Below are 23,261 nucleotides of genomic sequence, written 5' to 3'. Positions count from 1 at the left end.
CCAGGGATATGTTGTGAAGATTTCAAATTTAGCGGCACTGAACACAGACAGTCTATACACTCCAGTGGCTGTTGCTGTATATTTGATAGTATTATTTTGTTGAGACCATGTTGCAAATCCAGATGATACCGTGTACACTATGTTGGTGATATGCCCGGGAGTAACTCCAGTGGGGACTTTAATCAAACTGGTTTTGTTAACGATCTCAGGAATCCCCTTTACGATATCTGCTGTGTTTGTTTGATCGTGTCAATTTTGGTCTTGATATCAGAAAGTTTTATGTCGATGACGGGAGGAGTTCCAAAGAACTTATCCGTGGCATCATCGGATTTTTGAAAGTTTCTTCGAAGTCTCGCAAGCGCATTTACATGAACATCATACTCGGCCCGCAACGTTGTTAGTTTACCGTCAACGGCGCTAACGCTTGCGTCAACATATTGTTTGTTTGCGGCATCTTCCGACGATGTTGGATCTCTCAACGCGGTTATTTTGTTGTTGCCGAGACTGAGTTCACCTGTCATTGTATCACCGGTCTTTTTTACACGTTCCCCTGCAGCTTTTTGCGTATCATCTCGCAACGCCGCGATTAATATCAGTGAATCTCTGATTTTTCCGCTATCAGTGAACACAGGGATGTTACCCGGAGTAGCTCCAATAACCCTATGAATTATTCATGCCATTTGATATCGCTGGTTTTTAGTTTTCCGTGTCGGTCCTGAAAAATAACAACCTCATCTGGGTCTATCCCGGTCAGACTTAAAAGATTATCGATTTCATCTTTGGTCGCATATTTTGATAAATCCACGTCGGTGCGCTTCACTTTTCTGTTGAGAAGAGATCTTCCGTAGATATCAACCATTATTTGATAGGAAACTGTTTAAATCGACCCATGGTATACTCGTGCACAACTTTGTGAGGTGGTTTGGTTGATGCTGATATCGCATCAAGAACATTCAATACTTGCCGGCCACATATCGGAGGATCGATCAGTGTTTGTGTTGGCAGTGTTGAGTACCACACTTTCCCTGACTTTGACCCTGACGTTGTCGCGGGGACGTCTTTTGTATATCGGAGAAATTCAACTGGCGGTGCTAACCCATACGAATCAAAATAGATAATTCCACGTGGATCGATCGCGTAAGCAACCCAGTGAGTTCCTGGACCATCGCTGTTATCAAGATTAATAATTCCGGTTTCTGGATTATTCGGTTGTTGTGGTAATTGATCTCTCATAAAGACGCCTCTGAAATTTTTTATATTTAATTGTTTAACAGCATCGAGCAAATCAAAATTTGACATCGGTGTAAAAACACTTTGTGTTTTCAAAACCGTTTCGGGTACCATGACGCCGGAGTTCCTGGAAGTCTTAGACCTGATCCGCGAGCGGATCTCCCCTTTTTTGTATCCTTTCCCTGTGGCTTTCTTTAGTGCCATTCCAGCAGCGGTTCCAACAGCTCCTAACGCGGCGGCCTTAGTGACTGCGGGAGCATCAGCAGCTATCAGTGCTGGTATTGCTGCGAGAAGTGGAAATATACCACCGGTTTTAATTATGTCGCTGATGGCTTTTGGAGCGAAATCAAGTCGAACTCCGGTTTTCGCTTGCTTTGCTTTATTGAAATGTTTTAGTTGGGTTTTAGTCAGCGATAACTTGTTTGGACCACCATTAGCGATTTGATCTTTTTTTAGCGTTATCGTTGTCCCACATGCGCTCGCGTTTTTCGATTGTAATTTTTTCACCTGACCAGGAGTCAGAGTGACATTAACGTGACTGTATGACATTTCTTATAACTTTGCGATTGATCTAATTGTCTACACATTGTTTTAACAATGTCGGAAAACTACAAGTTTTCCACTGGTGCATCAACGAATCTCATTCGGCCGCCAGCACCTTCAAGCAACATTTATCGCTGAGAATGACCGCGATTGCTCTGTAATTAGCTATAGCTCCTCTATCCACGGTAGCTCGAAAGTGTATATCAACGACAGACTGTCTAATTAAATCAAGAAGCTCTAACGAGAAGTAATAGATTGGATAATGAGAGATAAAATCCAATTGTGATATTTGCAAACCAGTATCGATATTTAGATCACGCGCTAGATATTTTGTCAATCGTTGATATGCACGTGCAACATGATTATTACCAAAATGTAACAGTATGTTCTCAGACGGTTCTTGATGTCCGTTTATTCTCAAAGAAACGTCAGTGATACCAAGTTGATCAAATATCACATGCGAACGTGTTTCATTACCCACCCGTGCAACATCCTGAAGAGCAATAAAAATATGTCGCGGCGCGGAAACTCCCTGCTGTGATGCTATATGCCATGTGAATAAACCGTTATTGGCACTCTGAGTACTATCTGTGGTTGTTGCAAGCCACGATAACAACAATTTACCGCCTTGATCCATAAAAGAAAGCAGTCGCTGTTCTTCAGTAATTGCAGAAGTCATTACCGGCATCCACAGTGATAGTTTTATTATGTTTACCTTACCCTCGTCACCTGGAGGTCGCCATATAGCATCATTGTCGTCGGCTTTTCTAACAAGCACGACCGTATGTTTTGCTCCAAAAATTACCTTTCTGACATCTCTGCAAAATCCAAAGATGTGCGACAGCGGAATGGCACATGAAAAATTTCTACGATTACCTTTCAACATTTGTCTACGTGCAGCGAAACCTAAATTAAATTCTTCATTAGCACCATGAACCACCGGCCACACATCAGCGTCAGCGTTATTGGCATTATTTCTTGGTCGTCTAATATTGTACTGATCACTGTTAGGAAAATTAGAAGTGTCCTTGGCAAACATCATTGATGGACCAGCTGATCTTGTATAATCATCAGATTATTTTGCTAGACCAATTATTGTTGTAGCAACATCGACATCCTTGTGAATCGATTCGATATTTTTTCCATCAATAATGTAGATAGCACTATCAAACAAGGCCATAATTCCGTTATTGACAAAACCGATTTTAACATCATTCCCGTATGCTGTATCATCTGTTTTTATAATTTCACCTTCGACTTCAATAAATGCTTCAGCGGGCAGGAAATATCTACTTGTATCCTGAACCTGTAATTCAATTCGTCCTCGTTTATTCGGCTCTCGTGCGTCATAAGAATAATGCTGATAATCACGCACTGATTCATTTTAAGGACCGGTTCGTCTATGTCGAATGCTGGGTCGGATTCCCGTTTAAACATTTTATTATAGAAGTTATCGTCTAAAACGAAGACCACTTCCCGCCACCAAACTTGTGTTATTTGTTCAGGATTTATCAGCGCTGCTAGTTTTTGATTTGCGGCTTCATTTATTACTTTACTAACATTTGCGGACATGTCTGCGGTGGCTGGTAATTTTACCGGTGGAGGTTTTCTGCGTATTAATCGTGCTAGTCTATCCTTGACTTCCAGGAATGCTTTACCTGTGGCGCTACCAACAGCACTAGTAGCTTTATCTTTGATAACGTCAATAGCTTTCGTTGATAATTGTTTTGCGATCGATATTGATTTAGGAGCCATCCGAACAACATCGCCGAATCCATTTCCATAAGTCATCCTGTATACGGGTACTCGTGAATTTACAACCCTGACCATGACTGGTCTACGATGAGAATTGTGTACAATCATTTTATTTAATCAGTTATTTCTCTAATCGCTGTCCGTGAGTTCATCAATAAGTTCTCGATAAATGTGAGCATCCATGATACCACCTTGAAATAATCGCTGACAGATATCAGCTGCTTCATTAATTATTTCTGGCGAGTTATTTCCGGCACGTCTTCCTCCGATGAGAACTTCTAACTGTGATACGTCATTGATAATATTGTTAGGGCAGGGAATAAAATCACCCCCCAAACCACTGCCAGTAGCTCCTTCTTCTGTTGTTTTCTTAAATAGTCTTGAGGGTGATCTTTCTCCTTTTGCTTTTTTAAGTAGCTCCTCAGACTTTTTAAGTTCCGAAATCAACTTTTGCTGCGGTGAAGAAGACTGTTGTTGTTCTATCTGTTGCAGAGGTGGAGGAACTTGATATGAAGGTTCCTGCTGGGAGGGTTGTTGTTCCAGTTGTTTCAGCATTTCTTTATAAAGATTTTTTATTTCTTCATCAAGAATTCTGTATTCTAAATCATCATGTCTGGCCTGTTTTGTTTTTTTTTTTTTATATATGTGATATATCCACTTAGTAAGATTGTCGTCGGTTACTTTCTCAGAACCGGGTTTTAAGATATTAGATTTATCAAACATACTAATTAATATTTTTCAGGCAATTCTTTTCTTTTAGTTTTTCTAATATCTTCAATAAAATTCTTTTTGAATTTTCCAATCAGTCCAATATTTTCCTTTATTGGTTTAGACGTGAGTTCAGTACGAATTTGTTCAATGCCTTCAAGTATTTCTTCACCGGGTTGAGCTGCAGTTATGTCAGTTGGAAGATCTTGTAAAAGTTTTTTTGTTTGTTTGGTTCTTCTAGCAATTTTTTCAGTCTGCTTGGCGGTTTGTTTTAGCACTGGAAGAATACCCTTTCTTCGTTCCTTTTCCTCCTTAATATCATCCTTAAGATCTCCCAGTAAAGCTCTTTCTGTGACCACCGCAGCTTTCTCAGTAGCTGTTGTGACGGGTTTAAATAATTCTTCTGCACCTGTCGCAAATTCAACTTGTGCTTGCTGCCGTTCTTGAAGTTTTTGTCTTACAGAATCTCTCACAGGAAGAAATTTTTTATTGCTTCTAGTCGCTATCGAGCTAGTCTAGCGGAATATGCTTCTCCAGTGTTGGCCATTATTGTTAACTTAAATTTTTAATTCACAGCAGCAGAGAGGGCGACGACAGACAAACCCTGCCAGGATATTTTCCAGGGGCAGACACAAAAACACAAACGTGATTTACGTAACACAGCAATATACACAAATACCAAAAGTGATCAGAGATAACTGTAATATTCTTGCGGTGTTTAACGGAGTCGACACGCACACGTTAAGAAATATTCATCAGACCTGGTGTAACGGCGACATGGATATAAATAAATTCAGAAATTTCTTTAGTCATGCTGAGTCCAAACCGCACGGATTTGTAACAGTAAATTTACATGACCCCACGACAAGATATTGTATTGGACTTGATAAATTTTTTGGTTAATTTACCGCACAAATTTCCGGGAAAACAGTTGACGACAATAGCCGCTAACAATTTTTTGGAGAGCAGCAGAGAGGGCTAAACAACACCGAGTGTTTTCGCAAGATAGACCCTTGTATTAGCAGAAATAGTTGTATAAGTAGATATTTTCATGAGATAACCCTTCAAGTCAGCAGAGAAAGCCTATTTTGTCATGTTTGCTGACTGGAGGGTTTATTTTGTGAAAAGAACCGCTCTATCTAAAATGTTCTCGATAGAAGGCTCTATTAAGCGAAATAGTTTGTGGGATTCGCCCTCTCTGCTGCTTCAGTCATGCGCAGCGTTAAAATGACCACCAGATGTAACCCAAGACAAAATTGTTGTGTCCATTAGTCGCTTCGTGCGATGCACAGGAGGATGCATGAACATAGTCAACACCATTTGTAAATGCAGTATATGCGAAAATATGAAGTATCTCTGCGTATATATGTAAAGTTGTTAATGTGGTTAAATGTGTCAGGAAATACAGATAGATCGAGAGATATATTGATAGATCGAATTGCAAGTTGAGAGCTGTCCCATTTGATAAAACACAATTTAGTCGAAAAAAAGGGTTATTACCATGTTGAACAGACACAAAGTTGGCATGATCATTACGCGAAAGCAGCCTCCATTCATTTCAGGAACATATATACATGTTTACAGCAAATACGGTGCATACTTAATTCTGCATTTTGATCTCCACAAATATACAAACACCACAGTACACATATTAGTTTTGTAAAGAGTTCATTTGATTAAAATACTGTTCATGGATCTATATAAAAAAAAAACTATAAACTATAGTCGCGAATTCCCTCTGACGAACCCCAAAAACGTGGCACCTACCGAAGATACAGGCGACACTGAACCAGGTGTGGGATTGTCCATAGTCTGCGAAAATTATCATTATTAGTAGTAGTAGTAGTAGTAGTTGCTTTGCGTGTACTTCGAAATTTTCTCTCTCTCTCTCTCTCTCTCTCTCTCTCTCTCTCTCTCTATATATATATATATATATATATATATATATATATATATATATATATATATATATAGAGAGAGAGAGAGAGAGAATCTACGGATATCTATATATATATATATATATATATATATATATATATATATATATATATATATATATATATATATATATATATATATATATAACTGATTCACAGGAAACGCACCTATTTGACCTAGAATCTGTTATCTAAAGACGACATGCAAACCTGTGTATGTTACCGGCATATTACAGGTATAGTTCGTGATCCATATGGATGTAATAATATTCATTAAGCAATGGAACGATCACTCAGTTTACAGCTTGGTAAGTTGATTTTCCCCATTCTATCTATCCTTGTATGTATGTATGTATGTATGTATGTATGCATGCATGTATGTATGTAAGTATCTGTCCGTCCGTTTGTCTCTCCCTCCCATATATATATATATATATATATATATATATATATATATATATATATATATATATATACTTATAAGACATATGTGAATTCAATGTGTACTGAACATTTTAAGTTATATATGTCTCATAAGTTTAATTTTTCGACGCTGCCTATTTGAAGTCTGCATCGTCTCAAATCATATTAGTCTTTAAATAAAGTTAGGAGGATATTTTAACTGGTTACGGATATCTGTAGTAACTTCCAATCGTTGATTTGATGCGTTTATAGTGGTTATATAAACGTATTAGATAGGCAGCATTTCATTTTACTGTAATATTTGAGTTTTGTAAGAGTTACGAGAGGATTAAGATTTATGTATTTATTGTTCCTTGACAGGGAGGAAACCATTTTTTTTTTCTAAACAGACAGTACCTTACTGGATTATTGTTAACATTCAATGACATGGATATTTAATAATTTAGTTGGTCTACTCTGAAACATTGAAGGATGTTGGTGAAATTTAATATTCCTTAAATTTATCTTAATAAATCTTTCAGATATTAGAACAATGTTTGCCAATAAGCTGGTATATTGGCACATTACAACCTTCGGAATAATACGGAATAATTTTGAAGCGTTTCCGGATTGCTCTAAAACTTATTGTATATTTAAGAAATATTAGGAATTCATAAAATGCTGTAATTTGTTTTCAATCCTTTCACTTTGATTTTATATTTCAGTGAAATACATTTATAATTTGGATTATACAATGCTTGCTGGGTTTTACATTTTTCTTGCTACATAGTTTAAGCCCTTAGGACGAAATAAAATATACATGTACGATGTTTTTAATACGTACATAAAGTAGCCCGCTATATTCCTTAAACAGCTAAATAAAGATTGCTGAACTTTCGGCAAAGCTATATGATGTACGCAACACCACAGCAGAGTGGTTCTGGAAGAAGGAGTTTTATTTTTTTGTATCCGAATATGTTCTGCTCTGGAACGCAATCGTTACAAGTGTTTGCCTGATTTGCAAGCTAAAACAATCTTGAACAAAAACTTACATCAGTACCAGACTATTGTTATGATACATAAAGAATAAAATGTCATATATTTGCAGGTATTATAACCTCCATATTTCTTGCCATCTTAAAAGGCTCTGGTAAGTATATGCTAATTATCATTATCAATATCAAGTCTAACATGGCATCGACAAGTGAAATTTCCGCATTTTTCTCACTAATGCATGTTGTAAAAATTTCTTTGAACAGTAGTAATTATAGAATATATGTAATACTTTATAGCGCGCTTGAATATTTGAAAGTGCAAATGTACAAATTAACCTTTTCTATTATATTATCATTCGTAATTTTTTTTAAAGATTCAATTTCGCTAAGGTACCATACTCGAATAAATAATACTTTATATATATCACCAAACACATCAACACAGTTCATTTAATTTATTGATGATTTTCACGAACGATTTAGAAAGGGAGGAAATATTAGATGAGACAATGAACATTTGTGAAAAGGTATCCCATGATGATTATGATAGAGGCATAATATGCACCAGCGGAACATAATTACTGACTAAAGCAAAGATGCATTAAAGTTTCGTCTCCCGTATATTTTCATAATCTCTAATCAATGTTACAATTGCCTTCTGTGACTCAGAAATGGGGTTTATTCGCGTGTGTAAATCGGATCCAACTGCAAAATGCATAAACCCATATACTCTTGCTTAATGCGCCGGCAGATCTGGATTTATGCATATTGTTAGGATCAGTCACTAAAGCAAACAGCATATATCCTAATCTGTGATGGCAGATCAGGACCTTATTAATACCTGGATATATACGGTAAATTGTTAAGTTGATAAATGCAGTAATAAGCAACTCCAATTAACGAAACACTTTCTTTCAATAAATAAACAGACTTAAACTAACGAAATTCAGAACAATAATTGTCTATTTGTTTGTCTTAGTTATCTAAATTTGGATTACAAATGGTTCATTTAATTTATTGTCATTGAAATGTCGATAGACTGAAGCAAAAATAATAGTTTTGATTCATAGATGCGGGGTTGAGCTGCTTCAAGTGCAACAGTATATTAAGCGTTCAAAACTGCGACATAGTTGTAGAATGCAGACCATCTGAGGCAAGTATAAGAGCCACCCACGCAAATCTCTCTTCCCGCACTATATCGCCATCATTCTCTCGTTCACGATTAAATATTGAAAAAAACAAGTTATCGTGCTAAACTAAAATCACATAAATACTATAAACAAGATATTTTGCTTGATATAAACGGATCAATCAAGCTTAAATTGATCGAATCCGTACTTGCAATGAATAGACTGTTAATCATTTTCACCTTTTGATATTCAAAGTAGAAATAATGCATGGAAATCACTTGACAAGAAATGAACATGAAGGATTCTTTATGAAGGTAAAGAGCTGAAAAATGTCACCAAATCATACCTAAGCCAGATGTTCAAGATATAGGTTCACACAAATGCAATGCTAAATCATATCTTTATGAAAGAGTGACTTAAGATACGATTGATCTTTTTATTCATAAGCTTCCATTGGTGTGAATTTGTACAAGTAACCATTATGTGGTAGCGTTTGCCATGATCAGACAGGAATAATCGACAATTTTGTTGTATCGAAAATTTACTGAAAGGTACAGGTAAAAGTTGTTGTTGTTGTTGTTGTGGGGTTTAACGCCATTTTTCAGCACGATGGGCTATACATGGCGGCCAGTATTAATGGTGGAGGAAGAACCCGGAAAACCCCGGAAAGAACCACCGACCCACGAGAAGCTACTGGCAAGCTTTCTCACATGCCCACATTGGCTGAATCTTAGACTCGAACCGCCGCAGACAGAGGTGAGATGGCAGTGATCCGTAACGAAGAGCGCTTTAGACCACTCGGCCACTCGGGGCCCCACAGGTAAAAGTAAATATGAGGTGGTGATTGATATATATATATATATATATATATATATATATATATATATATATATATATATATATATATATATATATATATATATATATCTTTTGAAAATTGAATGTTGTCGTATGAAGTTAAGCAGTTCTCCATTGGTATTCGTTGTTATAGGCTGGATTTTGTTCTGGAAAATGAGGTATGAGAGAAAACACTTTTTGCATCTGTTTTAGTGTATGCCAATTTCTATAGGTTTGGTTCGTATTTGAAGTACTGGATTTAACAAGGTAATTCAAGTTTTAATATGTGTGGTTGCCTATGCAATAATAGATGTAACAGGGGGAATACTAAGTTCAATAGGTATGGTTCGTATGTGTGCTAGTATATATTAAAGGGGAGTTTCGCCACCTTAAAATGTGGGGAACCTGGCTTTTTACGACCCGTCTGTGCTTTCTCAGAGGCTGGGCACCAGAATATAAGATATCAATTCTCCTAAGTAGTGTTACCCTGATCCATTAATTACCCATACTTTGGCAAACTTGTCACCAATCTTTCGCCATGCTTGTATCGTGTTATACACGTGAACATTAAGTCAGCAATATGTTATGACCTCAACGTCGCATATATTTGACATGTGAAAATCATGTGGGTCATCGATATAGGACATAGCGCTATTGTAATACTTGTTGTTGTTTGGGGTTTCCTCCGTTATAGAATGATAACTGTAATATGTCGCCGTGATTTATTGTCAAGACGGCTGTGATGTCAAAGAAGGTCTTACTTTGCCTAATATAATTAAATCTGCAAACGTCTACATGCCCGCCAACATGCTCTATAAGGGTCTCATATATCATACATTCCGCCAGCAAGAGAAGCGGCTGTCTTTTATTTTGTTCTTTTTGTTTTGTTTCATTTTTACTGCCAAGTACTGTGATGCGCCTTATATCGTCTTGGTCGTATGTAACTGTTTATATTTCTGGTGGATGAGTGAAATAGGAATCTACATACCTTAACGTAAAGGTTATCGGAGATAACTTTTCGTAATCATCTTATTGTGGTTTCAATCGAGCAAAATATGTCTGGGTTTGTTGGTTTAAGATGCTGTGGGTGGAGCCAGTATCTGATTTGCTCCCTCTTTCCATCCTAGTACGAACTGGTACGTGTCTGTCACAGGAAAGCGTATATACTTTAGCACCCGTGAATTGTGTTCTTTTTGTCCACCTTTGTGAACTAAACATATTTTCTCTCCTTTTACTTGAATGTGTCTTTTGTATCGCCATTGCATTGCTTTAACTTGTATGACGTTCGTTTAAATTTATGCAACGAAGATGGTCGTTATGGCTGAAAATTCTGACACGTTTACGTTAACGGCAACACACTGTTGAACCCCAACAATAGTTACTAGACACATTCATTGATGCAATTCCGTTGACCGAGGGTTTTTTGTTTGACGTTATGTATGCAGCCTTAAAACCGGCACCAGAGCTAAGGTAGGCTTGATTTATCCCGTGGCCGCGATTTTTATCATCTTTGAGATTGTCTTGGGCGGTAAAGTTACTAATGTGATTTCTGCATGCAACGAAAAGCAAGTATACGTCGAAGGCGATCGTGAAGTTATTAATGAAATCTGGTACAAGTAGACTCCATGTGCTCTGGCTCATTGTGTGATCTTATCACGCCAGCATTTTAAACATAAATCATCTTTCACCTAAGATGCCCTACACGGATACCTAGATATGTGCGAACCACTTGCTTTATAGCCATGAGTTCAACGATAGGTTTAGTCAGTAATATACACAGTGTTAGAATGACTGAGTGATGGTATTACCTCAAGGGTTCGATTTAAATGCAACGAAAAATACAAATTTTGTACCACTTTTGACTATAACAATAATCAAATCCTCGAAATTTCACTCAAACTGGAGGTGATTGTGTGAGATGATATTTTCTTCGGACCAAATGTACTGATTCGGCAGAGTCGAATGTGTCAATTCTTATTGAGCTACTAATATTGTTTGCAACTAATACTCTATAATCGCAGATAGCGAGATAAAGTTTGTCAGAATCAACGAAACATTGCCGTGTGTTGTGCCACCACCGCTTGTGGCGTAAGCGTCCGAGACAAACATTTGTCCCGGGAAGTATATTTACCGGTTTTATATTTACGGTAATGTGAATCAGATTTTCAAATACATAGTCCACTTACAAAACGTTCAAGCATCAAAAGAAGCCGTGGACCTTCTGGCCAATAAAACAGAAAAATAACTCTAACAGTGGCTGAAAGTGAGTAGTGATTGAATTGATTTCATCTTGGTTATCCACTCTTGAACGATTGGCATTAATTTCAGTACTATTGTCACTCTCCCGATGATGTATGAACGTGCTAATGTTGAATACAGAAAACAGCAACGATCACGACTGCAACGCCAATGCTCGACCAGTAATCCGAAAAAATTGTCGGTTGAAATAAAAAAAGGACATAATGATACAAATAATGCTTTTGCTGAGAGAGTTTTCAGCATCCTTTCGAGCTACTCTAGTTCTTCCTTGATTAATTCTTTTGCGCGGCTTAGGTTAGGTTTAGGTGCTAGAATTTGTGTATCACATTCGTCCTCACCAGTAATTGGTTTCACAATGGTACTGAGAGCAAGCCATTTTCCAATGAGAATCAAAGCTATTGTGATACCCTGCTAGCATAAGAGGGTTAGCACCTCTTGGGGGAGCTTTGTATCCTGTTGGATGACTTTGTTGATGGTATCTCTGATCCGAGAAAACTGCGGAAACAGTCTATGTTGGCTTCACAGCCTTTAGCCTCAAACGTGTTCCGACTCTGGATCTACGATGCAATTTTGTATCTCATTTTCAAAGGAGCATTTTCTTGGCTAGACCATTTTTCCTTTTTGCTTATAGAGCACTTTCGGCTTTCTGATGGTGCTTGTATTGTGCTGAACACGGTCTTGTTGTAATTCTCTGATAGCCAGGATTTCCCGCAGTGGGAGATTGTCAGTGTCATATACCTGTGTTTTCAGTGGCCGTGGGTTAAATATCTCATAAGATGCATGTGTCAGCGGGAATAATGTTTTGGGCTGCAACGAACTGTCTCAGCGCTGTGTAGCCTCCTTGATCCCTAACGCTTTGATCAAGTCAACGCGCCATGGCCTTGTAGTGTGGATATGACCAATTATTTACTTGTGTCATATTTGTGTACTGGGCCTAGTTCCGTCGCAATTTTAAATCGCGAGCCTTATTCTGCTTTGCGATAAACTTCAGATTTATGGTACTTTCTTCAAAGAAACATACTCTTGAGGCTGCGTCAGACTCATATATGTAGCAAAGATTGTAAGCTTAAGGGATATTTATTGCAGGTGTAGTTTAGAGTTGTTTGCACACCACCTATGTCGTGACTGCGTGTCCTTTGGACGGCTAATATAAAGATATACCTTGACATCAACTAATCGTGTCGGATAGATATTGAAATACAGCAAATGATTTTGGTAGGACAAACGTATTCTGCTCCTTGTCGGCCGCACCCACTTCACTCCGTTTTTGGTTCTGACTTCCTCAGTGAACGATATATACGTCTTTTATACCTACGAAGGAAGAATGCTATTTATTCCCCCATCAAGATGGTTTGCACCACCGCGGATCAGGGGAACGAACGAAAGTGGTAGGTGGCATACCGATTGCGATGCTCAAAACTTTGGCACGGGAGCCCAATGTGGCACAACGTGGCTATATCTGGGTCCATTCAGCTGACAGAGTTGATATAAAGACATGACACTCCATGCTGAAGACTACGGAGCATAATCCATTGCAGACGCTGTTTGTATCTAAGATCATAGAATTGCTGACCACACTCACTGAGGTGACGAGAATGCCGCACTATATTCACATCACCTGTCTGGACGTCATCATCCGTTGCAAGATCTACAACATGATGACGTCGAACTTCAAGGTGAACGAGGTATACGTATGTTTTTAGGGCATTTGACAGATTATTCCCACTGTTCCAACTAGCGTCTTTGTCAGGCATTCTCAAATTGTGACTTTCAGACTACAGAAGAATCAAGGCTCCATTCGATAAGTATCGAACTATTAAAGACAGCCAACGCTGGCATCCTACCTAATGTCGGATCGAATGACCTTCCAGTACAAGAATGAGTTAATTGTTTTGCTATATTCACACAAGCAATTCCAAACCTTGCCAAAGATCCAGACCACTGTCTGGTGCTGTCCGACCTCCCATATGAAGACAAACTGAATTGTTGTCTGGGTAATAAAAACGCTATGGTTACCCAATTTTACTAAAACAAAATAAACATTTCGTCTCCTGAAATACGTCAGTTCGAGCATAGCAAAACCATGGAAGAGAGTCGTTGTTATAGACTAAAATTTGTTGGTGTAATGAATGCAAAAGGTAACATTAGTGCACTTTAGGACTTTAATACATTCTATTTTATTTTAGCTTAATATAACGAACACGTGAGCATTATTTAATTCTGACTATTGTGTGCAAAGAACATTATAGAAATATAATTTTACTTTTGCTGATCAGAGCCATTGTCAACGTAACAGCTTAATTTAGAATTAGCGCTGTTTTCATCTGTCGGTGAAACACGTTTCCTTATACAGTGAGAAACGAAGCAACTGATTTAACTGCGCAAGTGACTTTTCCAGTTTTGCAAAACATGGCACTGGACAGTAAGATGTGTAAATGACTGATGCAGCCTTGACAAGTTTTATATATATATATATATATATATATATATATATATATATATATATATATATATATATATATATATATATATATATATATATAGTGCAACCCAAGATGTGCATTCATACCACATGGTAACACAAAACTTAAGAAGAAAAAAAATTTAATCTTCTAGTACATTTAATATAATTAACATACATATATTCGACTATTGTTCCGTGTTTATTTAGCATAACCTAAATTTTTCTTTTGCTTATCTATTTTATAGTACTGTTTCATACAGAGGGCGCACAATGCTTCTGGTCTGGTCTATTCACTTGGTTGCCAAGAAAATGAGGTAACAGTTTATCATTATAATATAGAAACGTATATTTAAACATGATGCATTGTTCCTCTGTGATGCCCAAGTACAGACTTGATTCATGTTGGCACCAACATTTATGCGAAACATGGCACACACTCCACGCAACCTTGTATAAAATTGTATCATTTAATAGAGTAAATATTTCAGACCGAGTATCCTGAACTGTAGGACTATGATGGTTAACTTTCAATCCGTGACTTCTAATTATTAACAAAGGGTACCGTTTGTGTCTAAGCCAAATTGTTTGTCAGAGACCTGAGTAGACAGAGGTAAATATGTTTAACTTGTCATCCAAGATTTTAAAACAATTCACATAGATCATATCCATGATACAAGGTATAATGATAATACATATATGTTCTGTCTATAACTGAGAGTAAAATACTGAGCAACATTAACCATTTTGCACGTTCATTTTAGTAATATAGAATTGTACATTTCGAAACTTGATTTTCTAAAGTTTGGGAACTAGTTAAGTATCAAAGAAATCTGAGTCGACGATAAACATATACTTTTATTTCTCTGAAGCAATGATATTGAAATGCTAGGATAAATGTTCCTTTTCACAAACTGGATAAATTCTGCTTAGTTTAAGCAAAATATATATTTTAAGCAAGATCACGCACAGATATAACGTGTTTGTACCATTTACAATTGACCCAATTTATAAATACTACATGATAAAAGAGCTATGTTTTAAAATGCACCAATGACAGAATTGTACATATTTATATTCTATGTAAAAAGAAAGATTAGCTTGAGTCAAGTCTATTTGTTTAACGCCTTTCTTTTTCTTTGAGGCCGTTATTACTCATATTGTGTACAGAGATGGAATTTCTTTTTCAACATGCACGTTTCTTCTCAATACCCTCTTTTGCTGAGTTGTTGCGTTAATGTCTCTTGCAAAGATATCATATATATCTTGATTTTTAACGATGTGTATCAATTATATACGTAGCATGCCACATATATGAGAAATAGGTGTAATTCACTATAATGGATTGGCAGATTTGCAAAGGGAAATAACACAAAATGCAGCTGAAACATTTTTAGTAATGGAATCTTGCCAAAGTTAAGAGCGTATCTAACATTGTATACTGTCAAGTAGTGAAGACAGCCGTCATGTACACAACTTACCTGGGGCGGAGAATGTCGCCGTCACATTCGCGACTGACCTTTGTTGCACAAGACTGAGGCTTGAATTGACACTGAAGGGAACAAGCAGCGACTATCTTCAAAGAGATGAAGTACTGGTAAAACCGGAAAACGTTATTTATTCACACCGTAGCCGTAGGAGAAAGAAATTTGACATGCGCGTGAGAAACTAGGCAGTCTACAGTTCACAGAGACCCCAGTATTAAATCAAGGCTGAGTTAGGGACATATGGGCGGAGCATATGTCCGAAGCAGACCTTTATTACACAGGTCATTCACGATTACTTCAGTACTCGCCAGGATTTTGACTAACGCAGAGGTCTAGTAAGTTAGGGAGTGAATTCTAATAGGCATACTCCGAATGCCCGGCATTCGTAAAAGTTAGAGCGGCAATTCAGACTTTAAAAGCTTAGTAAAGAGAAGCTTTGAGTGCTGTTTGGAATTGTTCGGGTTGGACCGAGTGCCACCCAAGTGTGACGAAGTAGGGGGAAGTTGTTAGAGAGGTCATGGGAAAGGATAGAATAACGGAGGCAGAAGTTTGAAGGCAAACCAGAGAACGGAAGTGGAGGAAGTCGAAGGGTGAGGGACGTAGTCGAGATACGGAAGGGGTACTGGAGTACCATTCAAGGAAAAGGAAATAATACAGATGAGTAAAGTAGCAGGGACAGGTGGAAACGCTCTCACGTTGCACATCAGATGATGAAATTGGCAGATTAAATAGGCCGACCGAGTTGAGAAATTGTGAAAATTTACTTTTGCTGTTTGATTATTTAGATCTGTTATTAAATTGTTATTCCCTTTTATTTTTGTGTATTGTCCACCTAGACCGTCGGCATTGCTGGCAGGGGGCTCAGAGCTATATATACATTTATTTTTTTAAAAAATTAAAGTTTACGTCCTACGATATTAGCCAAAAATACCCTAGGAGCCCACGCTAGATATGCGAAACTTGAGTTTGAGATCATGCATATGTTTTGTCTATCTGATGGTATTGTATTCAAAACGGATTTTGGCTTATGTCGTGCACTTTACTTTATGTTTTGAAAGAGTTAATATCTACATGTCTCTTTCTAGAAATTATATAACAGGAAAAAATGTCTTTTGTCGATATGGATGGATTCAGTATGTGATGATAAAATTTGCCTCAAAACCCTTGCAGTCTAGCCAATATTTCCTTTTTGCAGCAATGTACGCCATCGCAACCGTTCACATTAGTTGGAAGAGGCTTGAGCACCAGACAAAACCATGACTGTTTCGAGTGTTGTTCATCGCATGGATGTAACAAACACTTTTGCGAAATAAAGACAAATAATATGGGAGGTAAAAGACTGCAAGAATTATTTAAATATATAAAATCTTTCCAAAAGGTTGGCTTATTGGACATTTACTACTAGTGTTGAAATTAATGGGGCACATCTATAAGTTTGCAGCGAAGGTTATTTTACCCTGGGCTGCGTAAGATTTCAGCATAATAAAGTGACGTTCTGACAACTGATATGAAACTAAGTGCAAATATTAGGTTCCATTAACGGCTAATGTGCACTGACCTACATGAAAGAGTAGTAGACATATGTTCGTGTGTATACATAACTGATTCATATTTGAATGTTCATATAGCAAGAACGCACATCGGATAAAATCAATCTGCATTGCCTTTACATGGCCGTTATTTATATTTATATTTTTGTGCAACCTTTGGAACATGACTGCACCTTTATTGTAATTTTTGTTCTAGGCTGTAAATTGTTATGATCCTCTATAATATGTAGATAATTTTGTACAAGAGAATACTATTTTATCTTAAGATATTAAGAGTTTATATTGACCCATATTTTCCATTGTATATTTTCTATCCAGACATTGTATATTTTCTATCCAGACTGTACAATTTACATACAAAGCGTTTATTCTCCTTCAATTCGAACATACCATTAAGTATCAGAACAGGCATGGAATTAAACACTTAACTCGGAAAACAGAATAATTACGGCACTCTCAATTTGAGATTTTAAGTATACAGAATACTGATAATTGATTTTATAACGCGAGGTTTGACGAAGCCACTTCAAATACTGTTATGCTGCTACCGCTACTACTTAGAATGCTTATTTATCGTATGCACAAAAATGATAATATCAATCCACAGAAGGTAATGAATTATTACCAGTATAAAATACACGATGTTTGCCTTTCATGTTTACATTATTTATGTACAATGCTAAATTTTGTTGGCATTTAAAGTAGGCAAAAAAGAAAATCATTTCATGTCAAGCATATTGTTACCCGTCATATTATTATTATTATTATTATTATTATTAAACAATATAGTTAAATGGATCCTTGGCCACTTAGTATTGGTCATTGACAAGCAATATCTTGTCCTCATGAGTTTACAAGCAAACATGAACAGTTGGCTTTCAAAATTGTACTGAGTTAGCTGGCATCAAACATAGTTGATGTAAACAAAAATAACTTTTTCACCCTCTTCAAAATGTTATGAAAATATAGTAAATAATTAGACAACTGACCCTAACGTTTTGTAAGTGTCCCGGACTACATATCGTCCTGGGTCACTGGTGTTGAGAATTAAGAGAGGTCGTCGAATTTTATGTGGAAAACCTGTGAAACTGGCCTTCAACATGTTTAGAAGACCTAGGACTATGGTTGCTAAAAATTATGATAAACAGTTTGGCCGGTGGTTGTCAATTTGTTATAAGAAACACGTGAGACAGTGTTCGCCAGAATAGTTTTGATAAGAACAAAACTGTGAGTTAATGATCTTTAAAACCTATTTTTATAAGGATAAAACCACTTTAGTCACTCAAAAGAATTGTTATCACAATACAATCATTTAGCTACATTCTACACCTATATAGCACAAACTTGCACGGTCAATATAAACCTGACATGAAATAATGTTGCAAATGGTTGGCCACAGCAGAGGAGCCCTTTCCCGGTCGAAATGGAGGGGCCGCATCTACTTAGCAGATACATTTCCTACTACCGGCTATCGAAATTGGATACTCCTTTTTTTGCATACACGAGATTCTTTGTCATGCTTATAGAATTTTAGGATATTCTTTTGCTTTATTTTATTTTGTACACTTTATATTATTCATTGTACTTATTTAAACGTTAGCCTTATTATTCTATTGTTTTATTTTTGTTTGAACTTTTTATTTTAGTGATGATGTTTTGATCGGATCCTCGTGCGGTTATCTTTGGCTACTCTCGTCAGTTGGCAGATATTATATTTAATAATATGTTATTTTCTATAGTAGACGAATACACATCTGACTTGTTAGCTAGCCGAGCTAAATTACTATTTTCAATTAATAATTTCTAAGCATGTACTATCATAAAATATGTAGGTCTATAACAGGACTAACAGGACTTTACCCTCAGGACTGGCAAATCAGTTAAGATTTGGCACCCAGTAAATTCTCATAATAAACCATATATTGATACATTGTTTTATCTTTCTGACCTAATTAATACTTTCAGGATGCCTAAACGTGCATTTAGTAAGGAAAATCCCATTTAGATAAAGCCCCGATTTTTTTAAAAATCGGAAACTATTTAGAAAAAGACAATGCATCTACTATCTGTTTAAGCTTATACAATTCAGTAGAACTTACACACACACACACACACGCATATATATATATATATATATATATATATATATATAGAGAGAGAGAGAGAGAGAGAGAGAGAGAGTTCTGACGATAAATGAAATAGCGATGCACGTATTAAACCTGGATTGACCAAAATCACATACTTCTAAGCTTACGGTTTAACAAACTTGTCATCAGCACTGCGTCATTTGTGAATTAACGCCTTTAAAGACCGATCGATGCGCCACGCGCCTAGCACATATTATAACACTCATAATTAACAACCCACTTTAGAGTCCAATTATATTGCTAAGGTATGCACGTAGTTAAATAAATGACATATATTTATCATGAACAGTATTTTCACAAAAACACGGAGACTATGAGTATGCCTTTAGAGAAATGTTTGAAGAAAGAAATTCATGAAGGAGAGAAACTGTACACGTAAAGCAATCGCGGAAGGAAACATTATGGATACACTTATTTATTTAACTATTAACACGTGCCTATAGAAAGCTTACTTAAAATTTAAGTGAGACAAAGTAGCATTTAAAGTAGAACTCTTAGTATGAGAGAAATAAAGGGAATGCTTTACAAGGAGGTATCTCTTTGTACGACAAGTAAGCTGATGTTTACTAGATTCAAACATTTTTAAAATAAACAAAGGAAATAAAGAAACAAAGGCAAATTAAATAGGAAAACATTGATATATGGACTAAAACATGCTGGTAAAATCTAAAGGATATAATTATTATTTAGTTACTTGGGATTCGTGAGAATAAGTTGTACCAAATAAACAGTCCCGCAATCCCGTTCCTTCCGAAACAGCTGAATGCCTGATCCATCCCATTACTCCCTTTTGTAGCATTCACACGGAAAAGATTACATGATATAAATGCTGCCATGAATATTGTATCTGTGTTATCAGTTTTAAGTCTGTTGATGAAATGGAGCATCATAAATTACTAATTTACTAATAGCATGCAATGTAACGATTGCTTAAATATAATGAAATATCAGTGGTATAACAGTAGAGGCTATAACACACTCAGAATAAACAATCAAGCAAAATTACAACTGAATACAGAAAAGCCCTAAAAAGTATTTAAATGTTTACTCATACAAATCATTTCACAAAAATTTTGAATTTCATTACGGATATTTTTGTTATAACAACTATTTTGTAGATCACTATATTATGTTTTGCTGTTATAATAGTTAAACTGGGGAGGACGGAGGCTTTTGTTATGAATGTGTGTCTACTGCCAAGATTCTGTTTTGTTTGCATAAATGTTTGATTGCCAGTGACCAGGGTATTTTCGGAAACGTTAGAAAATCAATGGTATTATTATTATTATTAGGACCTATCGATGCCTCGTGCTCGGATAAAGTTGCGGATTGTGCTGATCGGGACAAGTACACTAAAATCTGTAGCGATCCGAGCGAATCTAAGGGTATATGCAAACATCATTGCAATTTGTGCAATCTAGGTAAGAATGCTTTTCATAATTTATAGTTTACTTTAATGAACTACATCGGTGTTTTACACCACATAGCAAGCGTTCGAGATAGGGACATAGCCATGTGCCATTTGAGAAGGTACATATCACTGAAGTTTCTCTGTGCTATATATATAGTCTCATGTAACTACTATTACTTGTCAACGCAGTCTACTATTTTATTTCTCATACGATATTTATGTATGATGTTTCCTGTAACAATGAAAGCGACTACCAAAATATATTCACAGTGTAAATAAAACGAAAATTGGCATTGCTTAAACACTTTTAACTAGTTTACTGTTATGCATATTTAATAATTTGCATTGTTTGTTTGTTATGTTTTATTTTTATAATTTCATTATATGCTATTTATAATGTAGCATAGTATGTTGGACTTGACTTTGTGCAAAATCAAGTTCGTTTTCTTGATGATCTGTATAATTGATTTTGGTTCGTAAACAACATGTTTATCTTAATCTGATTCTAGAACATTGGAAATTCTCCAGGAATTTCCAGGTCTATCTGTTGGTTACATAGCATTTTATATTATAAGTTTAGTAATCGACTTCTAATTATAATTAAGATTTCATTTTATAAACATCATGAACCTTCTAGATAGAAACTTTTCATTAGCAAAACGTTATTTTTGGAAAATGCTAATTGTGACTTGAGATCAGGTCGAGGACTATATAATCTTGTTTTTCTAGAAATTAATTGGTCGTGCTATAATATCGTGAGTTAGAATACTTTTTTTAGTTGTTCATTTGGGCAGGACGTTTGTTTATTCAAAGTACTTAATTCAGGTGCCTGCTCTCTGGAAATGCAAAGTGCTCTTCAAAAATAACATTCTTGGAAACAGAGACTTGAATTTGTTGTAAAATGTCAAATGTACATTGAAATATTGGATTGTACTATTGTAATCCGCCAAGCGACCGTTCGAATATAACCATTATACGGCCACTAAAGGAACTTCAACACTTCCAACTTTGGATTAAATTTGGATTTCCACTAACGTCTATTCTGACTTTTAATCATTAAGACTTGTATCTCTAATTATTTGATTATTTTGGACTTACATCGCAATACAGTAAGTTCTTTTACACTTTGTATTCTCGGGAAATCAATTATTTGTCGAATTGTATGAATCCATTTGCTTTTATATTTCTTGTTGGAAGACCACAGGGTCGTACTATTACACTTTGCTATGTAAAATGTTATCTTTACAGAAAATAACATCAGACAAAAGTTCGCTATTTTAATTGTTAAATGTGTCCATATTCTATTTTGTATCCACAGAGAAGTCATAACAAAAGAGCAAACACGAAATTTAAACAAAAACAAACAAGGAAACAAACATGTAGATATTTTAACACAAAGGTAACAAAGCTTTACAGCTGCCTCTTGTGAAATCCGAATTAACAGCAAGATGAACTGGTATAACTGCTATAATCACATTCAGTTTTGAGAGAGAAAGATATACATAATTATTTTAATTGTGAAACCACACTTTTGTTGCATGATTTGAGTCTGTTTGTACTTGATTTTTATGCGAATGAATATAGTTGTATTATAATGAACATCACTACTTGCAAATGATGAAAATAAAGGCAATTTGGTCATGCGACTTTGCCTGCACATTTGTGCATTATACAGATCAGAGTTAAGCTGAAAAGCTATCAAATAGTAATAAGAATCCAGTGAAATACGAAATCGCATGCACGCCGTAAATTGATAAAAGCATAAGATGCAAAAGACGTTAATTGTTTGCTCAAAGAACGAGTCAAATCAACATTTTCTAAGGTCCACGACGCATTTATGTTTCAGGTCTCAAACTGATCTAATCTCTTCTAGTAATGTTTAGATATTCGCCTTGCCCGATTCGAGTTTAGTGGAATAAAGCTCATACTTCAATAATCTAGTAACATTCAAATCGAACATCTATAAAATCCTACCTTTTTGGTTCAGTTACAGAAAACCACACCGAAAATATAGCTTAAAAGACATTAACCTACATATTTCTTATTGTATTTGGTCATTCTTTGCCTACCAGTGGATGGTGGTTGGAGCAACTGGATTAACTGGACACCCTGTAGCACCTCTTGTGGTTTAGGACTCGAATCCCGGTCCCGCACCTGTTCAAACCCTTATCCGGCCCACGGGGGAGATTTGTGCCCAGGGGAAAATATTCAGAAACAGTCGTGTTTTCTTCGAACTTGCCCAGGTATGCATGACTATACCACCAAAAATAAGGAAACTGATGTATTGGTAAAGGAAATATAGTATTCTATGAATAATTAGCAAAGTGAGATAGTTCAGGGTTATGGCCTAGTCTAGAACATGTTACTGGCCTTACATTTTACTACATATCGGTGTCTATTCTATGTTTG

General features: G+C 36.2%; 1 protein-coding gene and 1 long non-coding RNA gene across 3 annotated transcripts in view; one reads left to right on the top strand and one right to left on the bottom strand.

Moving 5' to 3' along the window:
- The window catches only part of LOC149777843 (uncharacterized), a 40,537-nt gene extending 23,990 nt beyond the window's left edge, over positions 1–16,547 (bottom strand). The window contains exon 1 of the long non-coding RNA XR_016415475.1: positions 15,739–16,547. This is a non-coding gene — a long non-coding RNA (uncharacterized LOC149777843). The remainder of the gene's footprint in view (positions 1–15,738) is intronic.
- The window catches only part of LOC149777842 (coadhesin-like), a 60,310-nt gene continuing 43,393 nt past the window's right edge, over positions 6,345–23,261 (top strand). Inside the window, exons 1-7 of one of the 2 annotated variants that reach the window (XM_089938911.1) lie at positions 6,345–6,481; positions 7,684–7,725; positions 8,641–8,723; positions 14,506–14,574; positions 16,940–17,075; positions 20,734–20,862; positions 22,925–23,095. In XM_089938911.1, coding sequence (XP_089795037.1) covers positions 6,454–6,481; positions 7,684–7,725; positions 8,641–8,723; positions 14,506–14,574; positions 16,940–17,075; positions 20,734–20,862; positions 22,925–23,095 — 658 coding nt within the window. In that variant the 5' untranslated portion in view covers positions 6,345–6,453. The remainder of the gene's footprint in view (positions 6,482–7,683; positions 7,726–8,640; positions 8,724–14,505; positions 14,575–16,939; positions 17,076–20,733; positions 20,863–22,924; positions 23,096–23,261) is intronic. The other variant, XM_089938912.1, reaches the window with a different exon arrangement.

This window comes from Sinohyriopsis cumingii, chromosome 17 (assembly GCF_028554795.1).
Source record: "Sinohyriopsis cumingii isolate HCF-2022 chromosome 17, ASM2855479v2, whole genome shotgun sequence".
Taxonomy (NCBI): Eukaryota; Metazoa; Mollusca; class Bivalvia; order Unionida; family Unionidae; genus Sinohyriopsis; species Sinohyriopsis cumingii.
The sequence above is the reverse complement of the archived record's forward strand: the minus strand, read 5'-3'. Positions and strand labels throughout refer to the sequence as shown.